General features: G+C 42.4%; 1 protein-coding gene across 1 annotated transcript in view; it reads right to left on the bottom strand.

Annotated features, from left to right (window-relative positions):
- Positions 1-18,987: 18,987 nt before the first annotated feature.
- The window catches only part of LOC106567073 (grainyhead-like protein 1 homolog), a 30,265-nt gene continuing 22,800 nt past the window's right edge, over positions 18,988-26,452 (bottom strand). The window contains exons 12-15 of the mRNA XM_014135981.2: positions 26,352-26,437; positions 23,018-23,103; positions 21,461-21,525; positions 18,988-21,279 (exon numbers count right to left, since the gene is read on the bottom strand). Of these exons, the coding sequence (XP_013991456.1) occupies positions 21,165-21,279; positions 21,461-21,525; positions 23,018-23,103; positions 26,352-26,437 (352 nt within the window). The 3' untranslated portion in view covers positions 18,988-21,164. The remainder of the gene's footprint in view (positions 21,280-21,460; positions 21,526-23,017; positions 23,104-26,351; positions 26,438-26,452) is intronic.

Here is a 26,452-nt window from a genome sequence, read left to right as displayed (position 1 = left end):
ACAAAATTCACAACACACAGGCGGGTGGCAACATGCCACCAATGAAACACAAATGTGTGTGAGACCTTAGCCAATAGCAGGTGAGACGACGCGTGATCAGTGCATGGTGGCCGGACGATTGGAGGAAATAGGGTGCGTGGCTGTTGGTGGGCGTGCAAAGGGGTCATCGGTGTCAGAAAGAACCCGATGAACTGCAAGTCTGAAAACTAGGTGAAAGGTCTTATGCTGCGTTCATTACAACTGGGACCTCGGAACTCGGAAATCTCTGACTTCAGTGCGTTCAAAACAACTGGGAACTCGGAAAAAACTAGCTTCGACTGGGAATAATCGATTTGAACGGTCAGAATGTCAGAATTCCAACTCGGGACTCTTTCTAGAGCTCCGATTTCCGACCTGAAGATCACTGACGTCCTGATTGACATAGTATTTTTCCGAGTTCCCAGATGTTTTGAACGCGGAACTAGTGCCGAATGAGGGGACTCCTGAGTTTCTCCCATATGTTTTTGACATACTTTTATGTTTATTATTTTTTACAGGATATCTAAAGCTTTTAGAGTTGGCCAATGAATGCTCTCGTTTTTTGTCAGTTAGAGTAGTTTGTCAGCTATTAAAATCACAATGTTGTGCTTTTCAGATTCAGTAAAACGTCATGCTCTATTTTACCACCTTAATGATGTGCATTTCAAGCTACACCATTGTCACATCGTATCTAACCTAACATAGCAGGGGTAAAATGAACATTTTATCAGACCTTAGTAACGTTCATATTATATCTGTTACAAAACATCTCTACTTATTGCTACTTCTAGTAGATATATTACTATGTAGCTAATACATGTTTGGCACGTGTTTGATTTATTTTGACACTTCTGTTTTCAAATACTGCATGAGACCATGTTGAACTTCAGAGGCCTCGGGTTGCCTAAAGCATAAAAATATATAACAAACATTGAACTAAATCCAAAATCACAGTGAAAAAATCAACACCCCATAGTATTATAAACATTGTTGGGTCATATTTGAGTTAAAGATTGTTTTTAGACCCACCCCACTCAACCCCATATGGTTAATATGGTCTTGTAAAAAACATCTTTAAAGGAATTCTAGGGTGGAGCTTGTGAACAACCTAGCCTCTCTGTTTTTGTCCATAGAGCCCAACATTTTGCCCCGGCCCCCATTGTTATGGTACGGAAAAACAGAGTACCGGTATGTAGGATATATCATGTCAAAATCACAGGATGTTGTATAGGCCTAATACATCATTTAATATGTCATGAACTTATAACAAAGACAATGCATCATATGGCTTCAGAGAAGGCTTACCGTAGCTCTGGACTCAACATTTCATTGCACCAAGAGCATAGCTGTGTTTTAACCATGGGCAACACATTTAATGTAATATCGAAATGGTATTAAATATCCAAATATAATTTTGTTGTTGCAGTTATTGTACATGTCTCTTCATTACAGGCGGCTGGTGGCACCTTAAATGGGGAGGACGGGCTTAATAGCTGGAATGGAATAAATGGAAAGGTATCGAACACATCAAACACTCGGTTTCCATGTGTTTGATACCATTTCATTCACTCCATTCTAACCATTATTATGAGCCATCCTCCCCTCAGCAGCCTCCTGTGCCTCTATATGTATGGTTTCTCAGAATTGCATGTCACAAATTCAAATGAGTGCTGACCTACATCTCCGAAATGTTGCATCATCAAAATTGTTTACATGATGAAAGAAACTATAGTGTATGTCAAAAACTCTGCAACTGCAGTAGCCTATGTAATTAGATTGCAATCTAAGATATCTGACACACACTTAACACATTTTTAAAAAGACTGTTTAAATGTTTTCTACATTCCCCATTCTCTGAACCTCTGAAAAGATTCAAATGAAACTGGTCATCTTCATTCTCTCTGTAGTTCAATCAACCAGTTTTCCCACCCAAACGCCCCGGTATGTCAGGAGTGACCCGGGAGGCCGTGCCCCACTTCAAGTCACATAAGCATGACCTCAGGCAGCAGGGCTGAGTAGGGCTTGGTTGTACAATGCAACCCAGTGCCAGCAGCACAGCATAAGCAGTGAGAGGTGCAGAGGGAGGAGCAGGGCTAGAGATAGAGGCTGCAGCAGCAACAGAAACTGTTTGTGATATAAGTGGGGTAGAACCGTATGAACTCGGTCAACAAGAAAACTGGAGGAAAGGTTAACGCTGGTCATATCTAGGCTCACACCTCCCCTCGCCTGCTAACTCCTCCTCTCAGGAACTTCCATGAGGGGACACAGAAAGTGGGAGTTGGAGGCAGTCGCCCTGTGAGAGTTAGATATACCACCCCAGAGGCTATCACTCACTCCCACCCCCAAGCCCTGATATGTGGACACTTCGGACAGGGAAGCAGAGTCAAGTAGAGGAATAGTCATTCTCACAGAAGTGTACCTCTCAGATATCAGGCTGGTCCCATAGACTAGACATAACATAGTACATGAAAATCCAGGACACTCAAATTTGTATGATATGTTTGGCATGGTTACATAAGACAGAATGTTACTTAAGGCAAAAACAAAAGGAGGTGGTTAGTCAGGCTGTAGCAACCCAATGGGTGCGTATTCTAATCTCATCATGGACAAGTTTAGCATTTTAGCTAATTAGCAACTTTTCAAATACTTGCTACTTTGCAACTACTTAGCATGTTAGCTAACCCTTCCTCTAAGCCTAACCCTTAACCCTTTTAGCTAATCCTTCCCCTTCCCCTAACACAAACCTTAACCCTTTAACCTAACTCCTAACCTTAACCCTAACCCCTAGCCCTAACGTTAGCCAGCTAGCTAACATTAGTATTAGCCAGCTAGCTCTAAACGTTAGCCACAACAAATTGGAATTTGTAACATATCATATGTTTTGCAAAATCGTGTAACATATTGTACGTTTTGCTAACTCGGGAACATATCATACGAAATTGAATTTGTAACATATCATACAGAATGGATGATGGACATCCACAAATTAATACATACCATAGGAAACGTAACATATCATCCTATAGGAGTTTCCCAGATTTACTTACAGAATAATACCAAATGCTCTGGGACCAGGCTGCTGCCATGCGTTATTGCAAACTTGTGCTGACTATACACCAAATAGTGTATTAATGATAACAAACCTGTTTGGATTTGTCAAGAGAGGGTTTGATATAATCAGCTGGTGTGATGGCACAATGGACAGGAATTTTGTTTTGGCAGTAACATGAGGATAATGACTAAATGCCTCAACTGAACAAACAGACAAGGGGCCTCAAAATGATTGATCAGGGTATCAACACTGTGCATGACAGCATTATAACAAACTACTATTGGGCAAATTTGATCCCACAGGCACAAATGACATGGATTACATTGCGTTCTAATTTGAACCAATACCCTAAAGTTGGTTAATAAATAATAGTTTTTTGATGGTATGACCATCTGGAGATGATCTATATGGGACTATCCAAATAAAATGTGACCATAAATGCAAAGTCCTTATTATGACTAATTGCTATGTACTATAAAAAAGGAAATACTTGTTCATAGTAAACTAAATGTGTGTTTCTCTAAAATGATGTCCTGTTCAGATGTTATCAACATCTAGTTATATGGTGAGAACTCTGAGTACGACTCTGGGTTCCAGAACTTCATTATGGTCTCCAGAAAACATACGGCAGCAGCACCTGAATCTACATCAGTGGAGGGGAGGGCGGCTCATAATAATGGCTGGAATGGAGCATATGGAATGGCATCTAACCATGTGTTTGATGTATTTGATATCATTCCACCTATTCCGCTCCAGGCATTACCACGAGCTCGTCCTCCCCAATTAAGGTTCCACCAAGCTCCTGTGGTCTACATACACACGTGTCTTCACCTGTCTTCTGCTCTGTCAATTCAGACAGGCAGCCGCGAGAAACGCTGAACCCATGCCCTAGTGTGTGTTTGTTTGTGTGTCTGAGGAATGCTGAACCCATCCCCTAGTGGAAGCTTCACTGGGCATGGGACCATGAGGTCCCGAGGAGGGCCTGCCTAAAATACCTCGGAGAGATGACATTTCGCTCTGACAGTCGGTCATGACAGTCATCGTAGCTAGCCACAGGGGGGTTGGCATCTGGGTGAAAGGACAACAGCAAGGGAGACCGTCTACCTACCGTATCACCGAGTGGCACATGTCCCAATGGTCCTATGACCTGTCACTGTGCCGGTTGGCATGCAGCATTCAACCTGCCCTGTGGGGCACAGCCACAGTGCCAAGCTATGCCATGACTGGCATAGGTAGGGGATTAGTTGTACTACTTCCTTTTACATTGCTGACAAGTTGTTAGCCTATGCACTATTTTGATGTCAATCAGTGTGTTAGCCTATCCGTTTTCGAAAAAGGTTTTGGCTTGTGCTATGCCGTTTTTCCATGGTGCTCACGGAAGAACAGGTTGTCTCTTTGTGTGTTTGTATCATTGTTGTTAAGTGTTATCCTTATCAAGACTGACTGATTTGACTCCAAGCTTCTTTGTCCCTCTATATTGACTATACATTGTACATTGATTGATTAATATAAGATCAAGATTCATCAAAATAAGCACAATTGACTGCAAATTATTAAGCAAACAAATGCTAATAAGCAGTTCTCATCAGATTTAAATGTGAAATGCTGGTTAAGCAGCAATCTCCATTTCAGGTGAACCATATTCCATACTAGGCTATCTGTTCAAGTCGGCCATTTTCCTTTTGTGGGAGTACTGTCTATCAATCATCTGAAAACAGGCCACACCCCCCCACAGACATAGCAGTGCAATTCCCAACAGGACTCACTCAGGATTGGTGCGTATTGGATGCCAAAACCAATCTGTTACTATGACACATGAACACATTAGCTGCTAAATTTGCCGGCTGTTGTCTAGGTAACTGTGGGCGGCGAGGCAGGTTTGAAGGCTTGGCGGTTCCCTAGTGGAGCTCCATTGAGACGGTCTGGGCACGTGTGGTTTATCTGATGCTTACCTCTGAAATTCGAGAGAATTGGAGTAATTTGTGTTTGGACAAGGTATTGGGATCTGTCTGTCAGTGCCTGTTTTATTGTTTGTGGTCTTTGAAGATAGGGGATTCTGGCACCAGGATCAATACAACAAGATAGTAGTGTCTACCATCCATCTGTGCTGCTTATGTCTCCCTATAAACACTCAAGCTTTATCTGCAGTTGCAAAAAAGAAACTGAACCGTCAGTGGAAGGTTGAAGAGATGTTGATATCTATGGTGCCTTCGGAAAGTATTCAGACCCCTTGACTTTTCCCATATTTTGTTACGTTACAGCCTTATTCTAAAATGGATTAAATAAAACATTTCCCTCGTCAATCTACACACAATAACCCATAATGACAAAGCGAAAACAGATTCTTTGAATTTATTTCAAATGTATAAAAAAAAAAATCTATATTTTTTTTACATAAGTATTCAGACCCTTTGCTATGAGACTCAAAATTAGGCTCAGGTGCATCCTGTTTCCATTAATCCTCCTCGAGATATTTCTACAACTTGATTGGGTCCACCTGTGGTAAATTCAATTGACTGGACATGATTTGGAAAGGCACACACCTGTCTATATAAGGTCCCACAGTTGACAGTGCAAGTCAGGGCAAAAACCAAGCCATGAGGTAGAAGGAATTGTCCGTAGAGCTCCGAGACACGATGGTGTCGAGGCACAGGTCTGGGGAATAGTACCAACACATTTCTGCAGAATTGAAGGTCCCCAAGAACATAGTGGCCTCCATCATTCTTAAATGGAAGAAGTTTGGAACCACCAAGACTCTTCCTAGAGCTGGCCGCCCTGCCAAACTGAGCAATCGGGGGAGAAGGTCCTTGGTCAGGGAGGTGACCAAGAACCCGATGGTCACTAAAAAAGCTCTAGAGTTGATGAACGGAGCAAAGTACAGGGAGATCCTTGATGAAAACCTGCTCCAGAGCGCTCAGGACATCAGACTGGGGCAAGGGTTCACCTTCCAACAAAACAATGACCCTAAACACACAGCCAAGACAACGCAGGTGTGGCTTCGGGAGAAATGTCTCTGAATGTCCTTAAGTGACCCAGCCAGAGCCTGGACTTCAACCCGATCGAACATCTCTGGAGAGACTTGAAAATAGCTGTGCAGCGACGCTCCCCATCCAATCTGACAGAGCTTGAGAGGATCTGCAGAGAAGAATGGGAGAAACTCCCCAAATACAGGTGTGCCAAGCTTGTAGCGTCATACCCAAGAAGACTCGAGGCTGTAATCGCTACCAAAGGTGCTTCAACAAAGTACTGAGTAAAGGGTCTGAATACTTATGTAAATGTGATATTTCAGTTGTTTATTTTTAATACATTTTAGAATAAGGCTGTAACGTAACAAAATGTGGAAAAAGTCAAGGGGTCTGAATACTTTCTGAATGCACTGTACTCTACTTATGGTCCTACAATCTCAATAACAACTGGAAAAGATGGGTGCTATGCAGCAAAGGGAATCTAATTGTGCACTCTAATAATCTATCCATGTTATAGTCCAACTGTGACCACTAAGCAAATTTACATGGAGGCCTTTTCCAGATCCCGCTCTGAAGTTCCCTCTATGGCCAAGTGCACTTTCACTTAAGTCCAATAATGCCTCCACTCAGTGCGTAATTTGAGCCGGACCGGAACAGGATCCAGAACCTCTCGTGGCATGAATTTTCTTCCTTCGCTTTTTGCAATGTAAAAATTATAATAAAAATTCTTAAACTTCATTTGAGTTGCCTCTTCGTTAATTCTCCTGCCCCCCCAAAGAAAACGTAATGTGAAAAAGTCGTTTTTGGTTATGGTTTATGGTTTGCGCAACATTGTAAACTATGTTTGAGACCAACGTGTGGCTATGTGAGAAGTCCGCCTGTATCTCTCACAGAACTAGAATGAAATGGACTTTCTTTTATGAGCTCTCTACTCTGATAGACACGAGCCTGTAACTCTCATCTCTCTACTCTGATAGACACGAGCCTGTAACTCTCATCTCTCTACTCTGATAGACACGAGCCTGTAACTCTCATCTCTCTACTCTGATAGACACGAGCCTGTAACTCTCATCTCTCTACTCTGATAGACACGAGCCTGTAACTCTCATCTCTCTACTCTGATAGACACGAGCCTGTAACTCTCATCTCTCTACTCTGATAGACACGAGCCTGTAACTCTCATCTCTCTACTCTGATAGACACGAGCCTGTAACTCTCATATCTCTACTCTGATAGACACGAGCCTGTAACTCTCATCTCTCTACTCTGATAGACACGAGCCTGTAACTCTCATCTCTCTACTCTGATAGACACGAGCCTGTAACTCTCATCTCTCTACTCTGATAGACACGAGTCTGTAACTCTCATCTCTCTAGCGTTGCAGCACCCCTGATAAATGTAAATACATTTGCCAAAGTTATAGAGTTACTGCTGTCTGTTCAGAAAGAAATGAAATAATTCAGAATAGCCTACTACACCCCGAGAAAGCCTGTAATTTACCCATAGAGGATCAATAGCTTCTTTTAAAACATATCCTGACTGTGGAGTTTAGTCCAATTACAAGGCCTAGCCTACAGTCGGGAACATGCAGTAAATCTGTCAGTGAACAAACAGCATGCAGACAAAACAGGCCTTTCGCAATATTTCAAATACAATCTGGGAAAACACAGGTTGGAAAGCAAATGGCTCCTGCTGAAAAGAGAAGATCGTCTGTTGCAGGCTACCAAAATATTTGATCAACTTCCAAATATTGTTTTACAAAGTAGAAGCGCACTCGCACGAGCGTATCGGCCATCACCAGAGAGTGAGCTACACATCATTGGGTGAGTCAGTGAAACTGGAAAGCATTTTTAGGACTATCATTTCTTCTTCATATTGTAGACTACAATATGTGTTTCCATATACCTAGCCTATTGATGGATTGAAGATAAGGTCATTTTTATTGATTTCAGATTCTCAGTTTGTCAATGTCAAATGATCCTGTCATTTCGATAATTTGTGTGGTATTATAAAATATTCTAGGTTAAAAAACATGAGCTGGCGCACACCCAGAAAAATTAGTTTGTGTGGAGGTGCTGACTAACGGCGAATAAACTATAAACTATCAAAATAAAGAAAGTCGCACACTCCATATATAAACTGCCAGCAATTGAATGGGTATTTACCAACGTTTCAGCATCACTGTGCCTTCCTCAGGGTAATGTCATGAATACTAGAACCAAGTTATGTAGACAAACAGTGCAATTAGTGCAACCAATGACAATAGTGAGGGGTGTGTCATAATGATTAAGTTAATTAAAATTAATTAGTGAAACTGTTAAAAAAAACAATAGTTTATGGCATATTAAATATATTACGCTATTGTTATCATATAGAAACATAATTGAATATTATACATCATATTAGCATCAACACACATTATTGTTTAATTCAATTTCACATAATTGTTTCGTATTTCATTTCATATTTGTTACATGCAATCTTTTGGTTCAACCATCAATGTATCATGAGCATCATCAACAGGGGGAACATATTAGGTGTACGCTAATAAGCTGTAGAAAGAATATATCTGTCACGTCCTGACCTGTAAAGGGGTTATTTGTTATTGTAATTTGGTCAGGACGGGGCAGGGGATGTTTGTTTTATGTGTTTCGGGGTTTTTGGTTAATGTTCTATGTTAGTATATTTCTATGTTCGTTCTAGTCTTTCTATTTCTATGTTTAGTTTATTGGGTTGACCTTCAATTGGAGGCAGCTGTTCCTCATTGCCTCTAATTGAAGGTCCTATTTAGTAGGGGTGTTTTTCCATGGGTTTTTGTGGGTAGTTGTTCCATGTGTAGCTGTGTGCCTTACAGGACTGTTTTTCGTCATTGTTTTTGTTTAAGTGTTTATTTTGGTTTTCTTCTGAATAAAGAAGATGAGTATTCACATTCCCGCTGCGTCTTGGTCCCATCCTTGTGACGAACGTGACAATATCAATTTCTAAGACTTGTTCACAAATTATAAAGATTCTGCCAAAGTCTCCAGTCATGTAAAATAACGTAGAATTGCATTGCATGAAATGCATTTATAAAAGGCAAAATTCTCATACTCACCTTTTATCACGGCACCTCCCAATTTACAAATGAAGCACTGCCCTCACTGCCAACTCACTGCCAACTCACTGTGTTGTGTATGGACACATATGGGTCTATGTGATAGGCTCAGAGATTCTTGGGAATATGGGTCAGGCGGAGGGCCAAGTAAGCCTCAGAGGTTCAGACACAGCCTTAAGAAGCAAAGTGTCACCGGCCACATCATCACGATGACGCAAAATTAATCACATGATGATGTGGCCGGTGACACTTTGCTTCTTGCAAGTCCCAAAACTTCAAAACGTGACTGCTGAACTGCAAAACATTTTGGAACTGTATCAACAATGGACTGATGAAAAATACCAAAATACCCTCAAGGAAACATACAAACAGTGAGTGGGGAAAGCTGGGGCTTTCCCATGACAAACAGGTTTGGAATATATCTCAAATGAGGTTCGTTTGAGGATTCTGTGTAAGTGTTTTTTGAGTAGGTCAAATGACCAGCAACAAAATAATCATTACACATATGTGGGTAACATTTCATGGTACTCAAGGGGAGGGTGAGTTGGTCTCATAAGTGGGGTGAGGTACTCACTCATGCAATCTATCAAGACCATGCTGAATCATAAGGACTTGTTGAAATGCGGGGGGCTGATCTATATCTCGAAGTTTGGGTACAGTCAGTGGTGACCCGTCATTCAGGGAAGGTGGGGCAGAGTTTGCAAGCAATGTACAAAAAAAATGGTCTATTTTTCCCCTCTTTAGTTAGCCTACTGTTCTGACTTGGTGGTGCACATGTGGCCTGTAGCCTGTTTTAGAGAAATGTAATCATCGAATATTGTAAGAGCTTTCATTGTCTGCTTATATGCCCCCTGTATTTATCCTACGGTTCTGACTTGGTGTACAGGGAGAACATTGTAAGAATGGCCCATGTTCTGAATTCTGTCGCTGCACATTTCAAAAGTGCTGAACAAATAGTTATATTGACTACGTCCATCCTAGCTCGCTCATTAATTTCTTAATCGAAATTACGGATGGCCTCTTATCCGCTTGTTGTCCCCTTATGCCATAATTTGTACATCTCACTTGTCAGTAGAAACCACATTTGTTTAAGCAAGTCAGCCATATCAGCAAAACAAAATGTAAAGGCAGTAAATGAGGCAGAATTAACTGTTTCGCTGACAGACAAGGCTCAGCTGATAGCCAGGTGTCGCAGTGATAAGGTGTTGGGACTGCTCTTGGGACTCTGCTATTAGGACTGCTTTATGTAGGCCCTAACAGTTTGTGGGCACCATTTGTCACCGTTATAGTGCAATTAATGTATTGTTTAGTGTTGTGTTCTGTAGTGGCTTTGCTGGCAAGCATAAAACGTATTATTTTTTATTTTTGCCGCACCAAGATTTACATGCTGAAATCGCTATTGGGTACAGTAGTCTGCAGGGGCGCTGTTGACATACAGTACTTACACAAATATATGCCACATTATAAATTGGGTGGTTCAAGCCCTGAATGCTGATTGGCTGATAGCCGGGGTATGTCAGACTATATACCACAGGTATGACAAAACATGTATTTGTACTGCTCTAATTACATTGCTAACCAGTTTATCATAGCAATAAGCCTCCTCAGGGGTTTGTGGTATATTGCCAATATACCACGGCTAAGGGCTGTATCCAGGCATTCCGTGTTGCGTCGTGCATAAGAACAACCCTTAGCCGTGGTATATTGGCCATATACCACATCCCCTCGGGCCTTATTGCTTAATTGTATACTGTATAGACTCGGGAGAAATAAAGAGAGCACCTTGCGTCTTTAGCAATAATACCATTCTTTCCAGATTAGTTTATTAGTGACCCAGAAGTATTTCAACCAGTGTTGTTAATCATGACTTGTGATCAAGAATGTTCTCCTACTATGATGCTATTTTGAGAGCTCTGAACAAACGCCTAAGAACCATCCAATCATTCATGAAGACCTGTCACAGAGTCAATAGTCCTCAAAATGAGTCCACACATTAGGATAGACTGAACAGCATTATATAACTGATACGGGATGTTTACTTCAATGGACTCCCTCAAAATATCCTGACCAGTCTTGCACAAACACGCAGACTAAAACAGAACCATCACTGATGAAAATAGAGGTGTTGACCTGCATTTGAGGTCTCACTGTCTTGCCCAAACAAAGGAACATCAGACAGTCATGCTTTCACTTGGTATTCCCACAGTAGAGCAGTCCAGGGTTACAAACCCCTGGTAGCAAAACAAACACATGTTCTCGAAAAGACACTGCTCAACTCCATTGGCTCTTTGAGATATGTTCCAAAGAGCTGAAATTAAAACACAAACTCAAGATATTAATAAAATGACTGACAGGGATGTAAGCATTAATAACTCATATACTGTACATACGGTATTGTTCAAACTGAACCTGAATGTGTGTGTTTTTTAGCAAATAATGACTTGCCATGGAAATAGTGGCTCAAAACAAACCTGTGAGCGCCAGCAGGTGAGACAAAAGAGTCTCTGGGGTAAAATGCAGGACATTCTGAGAAAAATGCAACCGAGTTGCTAAGCAACCATGTCTTCCCCACCCCACCAGTCTACAGCAGCAGGCCCAGTCAGTCTCTGGCACTACTTCCCTCAAGCTATTAAAGTCTGTTTTTCACTCCCTAAGGGCAGTCTATGGACCCCAGCCAAGAAAGACTTTACGTTGCCTCTCTTATCGGGTGTTCCTCCGCTACCCAGTCCTGTGCCAGACAAGAAAAAGGGAGGATGAGTGGAAGAGAGCAGATGGCCTAGTGCTCATGGGTAGCTCTCGAGGCTCGCCTGGGTGTATAAAGTTTAACTGAATCTGTCCGCCTCGCCTCACGCCTCTTATCTTCATACCCAGAAATCTGTTAGTGGCTCAGTCATGGTTGTATAGCTCCGCCCTGTCCACCCACCCACTCAGCCCCAGATTTAGATTTATTTCACAGTATCCTGCTTTGGTTACAGCAGGCCAGGCCCATTCACATCCACAGCCTTATAAGTCTCTCTGTCAGTCTGTCTTGTTGTCTAGGATCTAATGAGCCACTTCATAGGGCCAGGTGCGGTTTGTGATTATGCAATAGGTGACATGGAAGTACAGTATCCAGTCTGCTAAAGTCTGTGAGGATTCTACATTACGTTGAGCTGGAAAAAGCCCCTCTCTTTACTTCTAATACACGTATCAGTTTAGGAGCATTACACCTGTTACATTAGCATTACTGTAGATATTATTCAGTACAGGGGTTTCCCTTAAATGAGTAGGCCAATGTCGGTTGGTATTGTTGAGTGGGCGTCCTCTAATTACCAGGGAGCCAGAACCCACAAAAATAAATCCTCAAAAGAAAAAAACTACAATTAGTTTATCTTTCGAGGGTTCTGGCTCCCTGTTAATTAGAGGACGCCCACTCAACAATACCAACCGACATTGGCCTACTCATTTAAGGGAAACCCCTGTACTGAATAATATCTACAGTAATGCTGATGTGACAGTGATAGTTGCCTTTGTGTGCCTATTTCTCTGCTACACTCACCTGTTTCTCTAGCCTAACATGTCTGAAAATAGTACCCAAATATAAACCAGTCTGGTTGGTCTGGACGCACTATACCAAACAATGCCTTACCACTATATATTTTGTGTGGACAGGCAGAGGGAGAGGCTACGATGGCGAGTCCATTTGAGGGCATCGGTGTGTTTTCGGAGCAATGTGGTGACTGGCGAGCGAGGCTGGGTGTTACTGGTTTCACACCTGTTTCCTGTCAGTGGGGCTTTGGGGTTGGTGCCCAGACATATGGGCCTGTGGAAGACTGAGGCCAGGCTGCATTCCAAACGGCACCATATATAGTGCATCATAGCACCCTTTTCCCTATATAGTGCAGTACTTTAGACCATGGCCCATAGGGTCAGAAGTACTGCACAATGTGGGGAATAGGGTGCCATTTGGGATGCGAGATACCAGTTCAGCTCCTGGAGCTTTTTTTGTTGTTGACAGTTTGAGGAAAGACATGATGTCATTTAAAAAACAAAGACATGTTCAAATATTAAACCTTCCCTTTACATGTACTGTAAATACTATGTTATAACAATTTCATATAAAACAAGAAACATAAAACAAATTAGAAATAATGGGTACATTCTGTTTGATATACACTACATGGCCAAAAGTATGTGGACACCTGCTCTTCCAGTAGATGTTGTAACTTTGCTGCCGGACTTGCTTCCAATAAGCCACAAGAGCATTAGTGAGGTCGGTCACTGATATTGAGTGATTAGGCCTGGCTCGCAGTCGGCATTCCAATTCATCTCAAAGGTGTTTTATGGGGTTGAGGTCAGGGCTCTATGCAGGCCAGTCAAGTTCTTCCACACTGTTCTTCCACACCAATCTCGACAAACCATTTCTGTATGGACCTCGCTTTGTGCACAGGGGCATTGTCATGCAGAAACAGCAAAGGGCTTTCTCCAAGCTGTTGCCAGAAAGTTGGAAGCACAGAATCGTCTAGAATGTCATTGTATGCTGTAGCGTTAAGATTTCCCTTCACTGGAACTAAGGGGCCTGGTCCATACCATGAAAAACAGCCCCAGATCATTATTCCTCCTTTACCAAACTTTACAGTTGGCACTATGCATTGGGGCAGGTAGCGTTCTCCTGGCATCTGCCAAACTCAGATTCGTCTGTTGGACTGCCGGAAGGTGAAGTGTGATTCATCACTCCAGAGAACACATTTCTACTGCTCATAAGTACAATGACGCCGAGCTTTACACCACTCTAGCCGACGCTTGGCATTGCGAATGGTGATCTTAGGCATCTTTGCGGCTGCTCTGTCATGGAAATCCATTTCATGAAGCTCTGACGAACAGTTATTGTGTTTACTTTGCTTCCAGAGGCAGTTTGGAACTTGGTAGTGAGTGTTGCAACCGAGGACACACAAATTTTACTCACTACTCGCTTCAGCACTTGGCGGTCCTATTCTGTGAGCTTGTGTGGCCTACCACTTCGCGGCTGAGACTTAGTTGTGCCTAAACGTTTCCACTTCACAATAACAGCACTTACTGTTGTCTGGGGCAGCTCTAGCAGGGCAGAAATTTGATGAACTGACTTGTTGGAAAGGTAGAATCCTATGACAAGGTAAAAATCTGTCGTTCTGCCCCTGAACAAGGCGTTAACCCACTGTTCCCTGGTAGGCCGTCATTGTAAATAAGAATTTGTTCTTAACTGACTTGCCTAGTTAAATAAAGGTTAAATAAATGTTTTGTTTTTTGTTTTTAAATGACGGTGCCAAGTTCAAAGTTACTGAGCTCTTCAGTAAGGCCATTCTACTGCCAATGTTTCTCTATGGAGATTGCATGGCTGTGTGTTCGATTTTATACACCTGTCAGCAACGGGTGTGGCTGAAATAGCCGAATCCACTAATTTGAAAGGGTGTCAACATACTTTTGTATATTTAATGTATATAGAGTGCATTCAGAAAGTATTCAGACCCCTTAACCTTTTCCACTTTTTGTTACGTTACAGCTTTATTCTAAAATTGATTAAATTGTTGTTTTTCATCATCAATCTACACACAAAACCCCATAATGACTAAGCAAAAACAGGTGTTAGAAATGTTTGCAAATTTATTACAAATAAAAAACAGAAACATCACATTTAAATAAGTATTCAGACCATTTACTCACTACTTTGTTGAAGGACCTTTTCAGCAATTACAGCTTCGCCTCTTTTTCTGTATGACACTATAAGCTTGGTACACCTGTATTTGGGGAGTTTCTCTCATTCTTCTCTGCAGATCCTCTCAAGCTCTGTCAGGTTCGCTGCACAGCTGTTTTTAGGTCTCTCTAGAGATGTTCAATCGGGTTCAAGTCCGGGCTTTGGCTGGGCCACTCAAGGACATTCAGAGACTTGTCCTGAAGCCACTCCTGCATTGTCTTGGCTGTGTGCTTAGGGTCTTTGTCCTTTTGGAAGGTAAACCTTCACCCCAGTCTGAGGTCCTGAGCGCTCTGGAGCAGGTTTTTTCAAGGATCTCTCTGTGCTCTGCTTCGTTCATCTTTCCCTTGATCCTGACTAGTCTCCCAGTCCCTGCCGTTGAAAAACATCCCCACAGCATGACGCTGCCACCACCATGCTTCACCGTAGGGATGGTGCCAGGTTTCCTCCAGATGTGATGCTTGGCATTCATGCCAAAGAATTTAATCTTGGTTTCATCAGACCAGAGAATCTTGTTTCTCATGGTCCGAGTCCTTTAAATGCCCTTTGGCAAACTCCAAGCGGCCTGTAATGTGCCTTTTACTGAGGAGTGGCTTCCGTCTGGCCACTCAACCATAAAGGCCTGATTGGTGGATTGGTGGAGTGCTGCAGAGATTGTTGTCCTTCTGGAAGGTTCCCCCATCTCCACAGAGGAACTCTTGAGCTCATTCAGAATGACCATCGGGTTCTTGGTCACCTCCCTGAACAAGGACCTTCTACCCCAATTGCTCAGTTTGGCCGGGCGGCCACCTCTAGGAAGAGTCTTGGTGGTTCCAAACTTCTTCCATTTAAGAATGATGGAGGCCACTATGTTCTTGGGGACCTTCAATTCTGCAGAAATGTGTTGGTACTATTCCCCAGATCTGTGCCTCGACACCATCATGTCTCGGAGCTCTACGGACAATTCCTTCTACCTCATGGCTTGGTTTTTGCTCTGATATGCACTGTCAACTGTGGGACGTTATAAAGACAGATGTATACCTTTCCAAATCATGTCCAATCAATTGAATTGACCACAGGTGGACTCCAATCCAGTTGTAGAAACATCTCGAGGATGACCATTGGAAACAGGATGCACCTGAGCTCAATTTCGAGTCTTATAGCAAAGAATCTGAATACTTATGTAAACAAGTTATTCCAGTTTTTTTGCAAGAATTTCTGAAAACCTGTTTTCACATTGTCATTATGGGGTATTGTGTGTAGATTGATGAGGATTTTAAATGTTTTATTTGATCCTTCTTAGAATAGGGCTGTAACGTAACAAAAGGTGGTAAAAATCAAAGGGTCTTAATACTTTCCGAAGGCACTATATAGGTACACTACCAGTCAAAAGTTTGGACACACCTACTCATTCAAGGCTTTTCTTTATTTTACTATTTTCTACATTGTAGAATTATAGTGAAGACATCAAAACGATGAAATAAAACATTTGGAATCATGTAGTAACCAAATAAGTGTTAAACAAATCAAAATATATTTTATATTTGAGATTCTTCAAAGTAGTCACCCTTTGCCTTGACGACAGCGTTGCACACACTTGGGATTCTCTCAACCAGCTTCATGAGATAGTCACATGGTATTCATTTCAATTAACAGGTGTGTCTTTTAAAAAGTACATTTGTGGAATTTCTTCCCTTCTTAATGCATTTTAGCCAATCAGTTGCATCGTGATAAGGTAGGCTTGGTATGCAGAAGATATCCCTATTTGGTAAAAGGCCAAGTCAATATTATGGCAAGAACAGCTGAAATAAGCAAGAGAAATGCCAGTCCATCATTACTTTAAGACATGAAGGTCAGTCAATACGGAACATTTCAAGAACTTTGAATGTTTCTCCAAGTGCAGTCGCAAAAACCATCAAGTGTTATGATGAAACTGGCTCTCATGAGGACCGCCACAGGAAAGGAAGACCCAGATTTACCTCTGCTGCAGAGGATAAGTTGATTAGAGTTAACTGCACCTCAGATTGCAGCCCAAATAAATGCTTGACGGAGTTCAAGTAACAGACACATCTCAACATCAACTGTTCAGAGTAGACTGTGTGAATCAGGCCTTCATGGTCGAATTGCTGCAAAGAAAGCACTACTAAAGGACACCAATAATAAGAAGAGACTTGCTTGGGCCAAGAAACACGAGTAATGGACATTAGACCGGTGGAAATCTGTCCATTGGTCTGATAAGTCCAAATTTTAGATTTTTGGTTCCAACCGCTGTCTTTGTGAGACGCAGAGTAGTTGAAAGTATGATCTCCGCATGTGTGGTTCCCACCGTGAAGCATGGAGGAGGAGGTGTGATGGTGTGGGGGTGCTTTGCTGGTGACATTATCTGTGATTTATTTTGAATTGAAGGCACACTTAACCAGCATGGTTACCTCCGCATTCTGCAGTGATACACCATCCCATCTGGTTTGTGCTTAGTGGGACTATAATTTGTTTTTCAACAGGACAAAGACCCTAAACACACATCCAGGCTGTCTAAGGGCTATTTGACCAAGAAGGAGAGTGATGGAGTGCTGCATCAGATGACCTGGTCTCCACAATCACACGATTTGGGATGAGTTGGACCGCAAAGTGAAGAAAAAGCAGCCAACAAGTGGTCAGCATATGTGGGAACTCCTTCAAGACTGTTGGAAAACATTCCAGGTGACTACCACATGAATCTGGTTGAGAGAATGCCAAGAGTGTGCAAAGCTGTCATCAAGGCAAAGGGTGGCTACTTTGAAGAATCTCAAATATTAAATATATTTTGACTTGTTTAACTTTTTTTTGGGTTACTACATGATTCCATATGTGTTATCTTTTGCCTTGCCCATTCACCGTCTGAATGGCACACACACAATCCATGTCTCAATTGTCTCAAGGCTTAAAAATCCTTCTATAACCTGTCTATTCCCCTTCATCTACGCTGATTAAAGTGGATCATAGCTTTCACCTGGATTCACCTGGTTAGTCTGTCATGCAGCGAGCAGGTTTTCATAATGTTTTGTACACTCAATGTCTACAGTATATACAGTATACTGAACAAAAATATAAATGCAACAGGCAACAATTTAAAAGATTTTACTGAGTTACAGTTCATATAAGGAAATCACTCAATTGGAAAATTCATTAATCCCTAATCTATGGATTTCACATGACTGGGAATACAAATATGCATCTGTTGGTCACAGATACATAAAAAAAGGTAGGGGTGTGGATCAGAAAACCAGTCAGTATCTGGTGTGACTACCATTTGCCTCATGCAGCGTGACACATCTCCTTCGCACAAAGTTGATCAGGCTGTTGATTGTGGCCTGTGGAGTGTTGTCCCACTCCTCTTCAATGGCTGGGCTAAGTTGCTGGATATTGGCGGGAACTGGAACACGCTGTCGTACATGACGATCCTGAGCATCCCAAACATGCTCAATGGATGACATGTCTGGTAAGTATGCAGGCAATGGAAGAACTGGGACATTTTCAGCTTCCAGGAATTGTGTACTGATCCTTGCATCATGGGGTCGTGCATTATCCTGCTGAAACATCATGTGATGACGGCGGATGAATGGTACGACAACGGACCTCATGATCTCATCACAGTATCTCTGTGCATTCAAATTGCCATCGGTAAAATGCATATGTGTTTGTTGTCCATAGTTTATGCCTGCCCATACCATAACCCCTCCACGGGGCACTCTGTTCACAACGTTGACATTAGCAAACCGCTCTCCCACACAACGCCATACATGTGGTCTGCGGTTGTGAGGCCTGTTTGGCGTCCTGCCAAATTCTCTAAAATTACATTGGAGGCGTCTTATGGTAGAGAAATGAACATTCAATTATCTGGCAACAGCTCTGGTGGACATTCTTGCAGTCAGCATGACAATTGCACGCTCCCTCAAAACTTGAGACATCTGTGGTATTTTATTATGTGATAAAACTGCACATTTTAGAGTGGCCTTTACTTGTCCCCAGCCCAAGGTGCACCTGTGTAATGATCATGCTGTTTAATCAGCTCCTTCATATGCCACACCTGTCAGGTGGATGGATTATCTTGGCAAAAGAGAAATGCTCACTCACAGGGATGTAAACAAATTTGTGCAAAACATTTTAGAGAAATAAGCTTTTTGTGCGTATGGAAAATATCTGGGATCTTTTATTTCAGCTCATGAAAACCAATACTTTGCATGTTGCATTTATATTTTTGTTCAGTGTATATGGTAAAAAATACCCTATTTCCCATTCTCATAATAAATATATAGACATTAAAGATGCAGTCTGGGATATTAAGCACTTAACATATCATACGGAAAAAACATTTTAAAGCATTTTTTTTTTTGCAGGACGTAACTTATCATACGAAATGGATAACATAGTCGACAATATCCGGGAACAGGTTTTTGCTCGTGAGCACTACTTTTAAAACTACTGGCTGAAATTATACATAAGCGCTGGAGCATCACTTTGTTACTCTGGTGCAAAGAGGAACTGCGTTGGTACACAAGGAAAAAAAATGTCCCCCACATTTTCAAATGGGCACAAATGTCATGTTATCACACTATTACTGTGTCGGATATGTGTATGAAAAGAAAGGGAAAATCTGTCCATCTGAATGTGTTTGAGCTTCAATCACTGACTTATTGCACTTCCTTTGTACTAATAGACTAATAGTCAATCACAGGAGGTTGGTGGCACCTTAACTGGGGAGAACAAGCTCGTGGTAATGACTGGAGCGGAATCAGTGGAATGGTATCAAATACATTAAACGTGGTTTCCAGTTGTTCGATGCCATTCCATTTGCTCTGTTCTGGCCATTATTACGAGCCGTCCTCCCCTCAGCAGCCTCCTGTGGTCTGAATCCTATTCAAACCATAGCTGAGTGACAGAAGGGTTGATACACTTTTATCTTATTATAATGTTTTGACATGTAATACTTATGAAGAGGCCATATGCTAAAGCAGTATGAGGGAAAATGTCTGCTCTCCATTCTATTCAGAATCCATATGACACACACATACATTACATGCTCATTCTCAAAACACACATACAGTAGCAACAAACAGATTATATCATACTAACTGCCAGACTGTGGTAGCGTGTACATTACATACATACTAAATACTGCCAGGATGTTTAGTATCAATACAGTGAGTAAGCCAACGAGGCCAATCCATCCTCTCTATTTACAATACGCGTTTGCACTCACCTTGTGTGTGAAATATCCTACTAGATATCCTAATAGATATCCTAATAGATATCCTAATTTAATAGATTAAGATCTGTCTTCAGTACTATGGCTTTCCGAAGGTCATCACTAGTTACCACAGCCACATAGTCATAGTTATGGCTAATCCCCGCCTATTTCTATAATCTTTCTTTAAAATCTGATTTTAAACCTTACCTGAACCTTAACCTTAACCCTAACCTTAACCACACTGCTAACCTTATTCCTAAACCTAACCTTAAATTAAGACCAAAAAGCTGCATTTTTGTTTTCATACATTTTTACAATATAGCCAATTTTGACTTTGTGGCTGTGGTAACTAGTGACAACCCTTTCCAAGGGGGCAGATAGAATGCAGCCTGAGGCATAAGGATAGCTAGCCTGGTCCCAGTTGTGTTTTCACTGTCTTGTCTTGTTTGGCTTGACAATCCCCACATGAACTGGCAAGACAGACCAAACAGATTGAGGACCAGGTTAAATGATTGCATACATCTCCAGATCACTATGATGCTAATACCAAAAGCAATACACTATTAGACTGATGCTTTCACTTATACCATGTACAACGCAAAGATACTGAGAGACACGCCACACAAATAAACAAAGATTCTCAAATGGCCTCAGCATACCTATAAGACATAGCTAAGAGGGCTTCTTGTCAGACTCAATTCTTAAATACAAAAGTATCAAAAGTGTATGAAAAGTCTACATCAAGCCATCAACACAATGTCATCATGGCATAAGATCAGTGGCTTTGTAACTTGGATTAGTGACATCACAAATAAAGAAGAACATGGACTCTCAGATAGGTGGACAGTTTAAGCCTGGTCCCAGATCTGTCTATGCTGTCTCGAAACTGCAATGATCATTGGCAAGCCTAACAACAGATCTGGGACCAGGCTAGTGGACTGTAGATACGGCTAATGTCTGAGACATTCTGTCCATTTTTGGTGCCTGGGCCAATGCCATGTGTATCTGTAAACTAAGAGTCTTTACATTTACAACAACTTTACAAGCTGCCCTATCGCCACACTCTTTGCGGACTGAGCGGTGATAGTGTCAATCACTCCCCACCCCTCCCTTTGGGCCAATCAGATTTCAGTCAGGGTGAGTTTATAAATGCCCCCTAGCTCCTCCATAGAGATCTGGAAGGTGTCTTCGTTGGAATAGTGTTTGATGATGTTGTCATCCATGTTGACTAGAATCCTAACAGAAGGACAGATAGAAATGTCAGTATCATAGTAATAGAATCGAATCATTACATTTCTATGGTCTTATGTTGTGTACAAATACATAAAAGGCCTGATTCTTCACAAATATAACTTTTAATTGTTGTAGAATTCTTAAATCATGGTAAATAGATTTACCATTGATGAGAACAACTTACCCTTTCTTGCATTTCTTGTAGACTTTCCCCACTTTCTGGAGCGGCACGTTGTATTTCTCGGATATCTAGAAGAAGCGGAGCAACAAAGGCTTGTAATACAGTAGTCTCTCTTTTGAAAGAAGAGAATGGAAATGAAATATACAATACACCACTCTAAAAATTACTCAGGTCAAATGGCAGATATTAAAGAAAAGAGAGATGTGTGGTATCTTTGCCCACATTTCCTCCCCAGCTGTCCACATTTCTTCCCCAGCTGTCCACACTTCCCTCCCCAGCTGTCCACACTTCCTCCCCAGCTGTCCACATTTCCTCCCCAGCTGTCCACACTTCCCCCCCAGCTGTCCACACTTCCCTCCCCAGCTGTCCACACTTCCTCCCCAGCTGTCCACACTTCCTCCCCAGCTGTCCACATTTCCCTCCCCAGCTGTCCACACTTCCTCCCCAGCTGTCCACACTTCCTCCCCAGCTGTCCACACTACCCTCCCCAGCTGTCCACATGTCCTCCCCAGCTGTCCACACTTCCCTCCCCAGCTGTCCACACTTCCCTCCCCAGCTGTCCACACTTCCCTCCCCAGCTGTCTACATTTCCTCCCCAGCTGTCCACACTTCCTCCCCAGCTGTCCATATTTCCTCCCCAGCTGTCCACATTTCCTCCCCAGCTGTCCACCCTTCCCTCCCAGAGAAACGAAGAGGCCAGGTCCAGTCCTGTCACGACTCATTTGGCCTGTTGAGAGGCCAGGTCCAGTCCTGTCACGACTCATTTGGCCTGTTGAGAGGCCAGGTCCAGTCCTGTCACGACTCATTTGGCCTGTTGAGAGGCCAGGTCCAGTCCTGTCACGACTCATTTGGCCTGTTGAGAGGCCAGGTCCAGTCCTGTCACGACTCATTTGGCCTGTTGAGAGGCCAGGTCCAGTCCTGTCACGACTCATTTGGCCTGTTGAGAGGCCAGGTCCAGTCCTGTCACGACTCATTTGGCCTGTTGAGAGGCCAGGTCCAGTCCTGTCACGACTCATTTGGCCTGTTGAGAGGCCAGGTCCAGTCCTGTCACGACTCATTTGGCCTGTTGCGGAGGGAGTTGGAGACCCATGTCTAGTTTCCCCACAGCCCCTGCTGTCCCCTGCTGAAGGATGTCCTCTGTCCCCTTTGTCTTAGTGCACTACGCCAGCCAGACAGACCCCCCTGATCAGAACCACAGCACCCCCACGTGACGGGAAGGCTGAATGACTATGTGGAGACCCTACACACAGTTAAGCCTCTGTCCTCCTTTCTCATTCTCTCTCGCTCTCTCAGTCTGTCCCTCTATTTCATTTTGAGGAAAGAGTTGAGGTCATAGCTCTCCCTCTCTCTCATGCTGAGTTGAAATAGGATCAAGCTGAGAGAGACAGATAGTGGACATGGGTAATTGCAGGATAGAGGAGTCTGTGTGGCAGAGTGGGCCGTGTCACAAACAGTGCCACCCACCGTGTCACTGGAGTGATGCAATGTGACCAGCCTCCCATAACGGACACCGTATGTCTGGCAGTGTTCATTTCCTGTTCATATTGAGTAAGAACTTACTGCTTCCACCAGCCCGTTTATTGTTGGGTTCTTCAGCATGACCGCGTCAAACACCTCCTCTGTCTCCCTCCGCACGTACAGCAGAACTACACAGGAGAGAGGAGGCTATGCTTTGAGAAATATTGATCTATCACACACACTCAACAAACAGAAATGGACTCACACACTGAAATGGTCATAGCAGGACACACACCCTGAATCACACAACACATTAACTTGGCAAAGTCAGATATCTTTTCTGCTGAAGCTAACAGTGGTGAAGCCCTTGATGTGGGTTTGGACATCTGAGCATCTCACTATGTCCCAGTCTCAAGTGGCCAATAACACACACACACACACACACACACACACACACACACACACACACACACACACACACACACACACACACACACACACACACACAATTAGGGTTAAGTGCCTTGCTCAAGGGTACATGGTCAGATTTTTCCACCTAGTCGGCTCCAGGATTCAAACAAGTAACCTTTCAGTTACTGACCCAACGTTCTTAACCACTAGGCTACAGTTTATAAAGAAAATCAGTCAATTGAATTAAATTCATTAGGCCCTAATCTATTGATTTCACATGGGAATACAGATATGCGTCTGTTGATCACAGATACCCAAGGGGATTGGAACAGAAAAACAGTCAGTATCTGGTGTGAACACCATTTGCTTCATGCAGCGAGACATCTCCTTTGCATAGAGTTGATCAGGCTGTTGATTGTGGCCTATGGAATGTTGTCCCACTCCTCTTCAATGGCTGTGCGAAGTTGTTGGTTATTGGCGGGAACTGGAACGCTGTCGTACACGTCGATCCAGAGCATGTCAACATTCAAATTGCCATCTATAAAATGAAATTGTGTTCATAGCTTATGCCTGCCCATACCATAACCCCACTGCCACCATGGGGCAATCTGTTCACAACGTTGACATCAGCAAACTGCTCGCCCACACGATGCCATACATGTGGTCTGGCATCTACCGGGTACAGTGGATTCATCCTTCTACAGCGTGCCAGTGGCCATGGAAGGTGAGCATTTGCCCACTGAAGTTGGTTACGACGCCGAACTGCAGTCAGGTCAAGACCCTGGTGAGGTCGACGAGAATGGAGATGTGCTTTCCTGAGATGGTTTCTGACATCACTACAGACACCCTGGTTCGAGCCAGGCTGTATCACAACCGGCTGTGATTGGGAGTCCCATAGGACAGCGCACAATTGGCCCAGCATCGTCTGGGTTTGGTGTAGGCCGTCATTGTAAATAATAATTTGTTCTTAACTGACTTGCCTAGTTAAATAAAGGTTACATAAAAAAAATATTGTACAGCCAAATTCTCTAAAATTAAGTTGAGGCGGCTTATGGTAGAGAAAACAACATCAAATTCTCTGGAAACTGCTCTGGTGGACAATCCTGTAGTCAGCATGCCAGTTGCATGCTCCCTCAAAACAGAGACATCTGTGGCATTGTGTTGTGTGACAAAACTGCACATTTTAGAATGGCCGTTTGTTGTCCCCTGTACAACGTGCACCTGTGTAATGATCATGCTATTTAATCAGTTTCTTGATATGCCACACATGTCAGATGGATGGATTATCTGGGCAAAGGAGAAATGCTCATTAACAGAGATGTAAACAAATTTGTGCAAATGGAACATTTCTGGGATCTTTTATTTCAGCTCATGACACATGGGACCAACACTTTACATGTTGCGTTTATATTTTTCTTCAGTATACATGTACATACTACCGCAATTACCTCAACTACCTCGTACCCACATTGACTTGGTACCGGTACTCCTTGTGTATAGTCTCATTGTTATTTTATTTCTATTTCCTTTTTTATGTTTTGCAAAAAAAGGGCTAGTAAGTAAGCATTTCATGGTAAAGTCTACACCTGTTCTATTCGGCACATGTAACAAATAGAATTTGATTTGGTTGAGATAGTTTGTTGTTGGTTTGACATTGGTTGTGGGAACGAAGCCATACGTTTCCTGACCAGTAAAACGTAACATTTTTTAAATGTTCTGAAAACAGAAGTGAAAATGTTGCCTGTTCTAGGAACGTTTATCTTTAGGTTGCATGAAGGTTCTGAGAGCGTTTTGCTCTGGTTCCTTGAAAGTTTTCCTGAGAGGTTTCATTAATGCTTTGAGAACGGAAGTTATAGGTTATTTATTACAAAATACTCTGAAACACAACCAAAACAAACAGCAAATGCATCCAACAAAGTTTGTTAAGTCACAAGTTTGATGTAAGCATTGCGTGCTATGAATATGGGACTAAATACTACACTTTTGACTACTTTAATACACAAAAGTCAATTTGTCCCAATACTTTTGGTCCTCTAAAATGGGGGGATTATGTACAGAAAGTGCTGTAATTTCTAAACGGTTCACCCGATATGGATGAAAATGCCATCAAATTAAAGATGACACTATGCACTTTAACTTCATAATCATTGTATGATTTCAAATCCAAAGTGCTGGAGTACAGAGCCAAAACAAAAATAAATTGCTCACTCTCCCAATACTTTTGGAGCTCACTGTATGTGCAATTTTCAGGGACACTTTTGGCACAAGGGCGCTACTTTCAGAACTACTGGCTAAATTGTATCAAAAAATCAAAAAATACATTGGCAATTAACCCCCTTAACAACAACATTCTCAGTAATGGTTGCTGAAACGTTTTACTTGCTATGACTGTGATATGTTTTTTCTATCTACCCTAGTTGAATGCATAAGAGCGTCTCTAAATGACCAAAATGTAAATGATCAACTGCAAAGCACACTGGGTTTTTTATTGACCTAGTTTCGGAGTCGGAGTGCTTTAGAATAATACTCAGCATGCTTTGGAAGTGTTCATTTTGACATTTACATTTAGGTCATTTATCAGAGCCTCTTATAACACTATAGTACAATCAGACTTCTGACAACAATGCAGGCTAAAAGGGGGCTACAAAATTGTGAACCACCATAAAAAAATGGTATAGAAAAGTATTTTGAAAACAAAAATTACAACTCTCGAAAGTGTCTTGTTACATGGATTGTAACAGGCAAATGAAATACAAATTACAAAACAGTCAAAGTTAGTTGAAATACGTATTTGTAATGAATTGAACAGAAATACTGTTTTCAGGGGCTGGGTAAATAAGGAATCACGTGCCTTACAGATATGGGTAAGGTGTGTGTGTGTGGTGGGGTGTTGGTATCCTTCAAGGCAAGCCATAACACACACACTCCTCCCTCTTCTTACCTAGCCCTCTCTCTGGTTTCGTGGTAGACAGTGACCTTATCAGTAGTGTATACATTGGTGGGCGGGCACACACACACGTCATACCTTTCTTGGGCTTGTCCATTCTGGCCAGCTTATTGGAAGGTGAACCAAACTCATCCTCGGCGTAGAGCGATCTCTTCATGCCCGAACTGCAATGGACACAC

This window comes from Salmo salar, chromosome ssa01, assembly GCF_905237065.1.
Source record: "Salmo salar chromosome ssa01, Ssal_v3.1, whole genome shotgun sequence".
Taxonomy (NCBI): domain Eukaryota; kingdom Metazoa; phylum Chordata; class Actinopteri; order Salmoniformes; family Salmonidae; genus Salmo; species Salmo salar.
The sequence above is the reverse complement of the archived record's forward strand: the minus strand, read 5'-3'. Positions and strand labels throughout refer to the sequence as shown.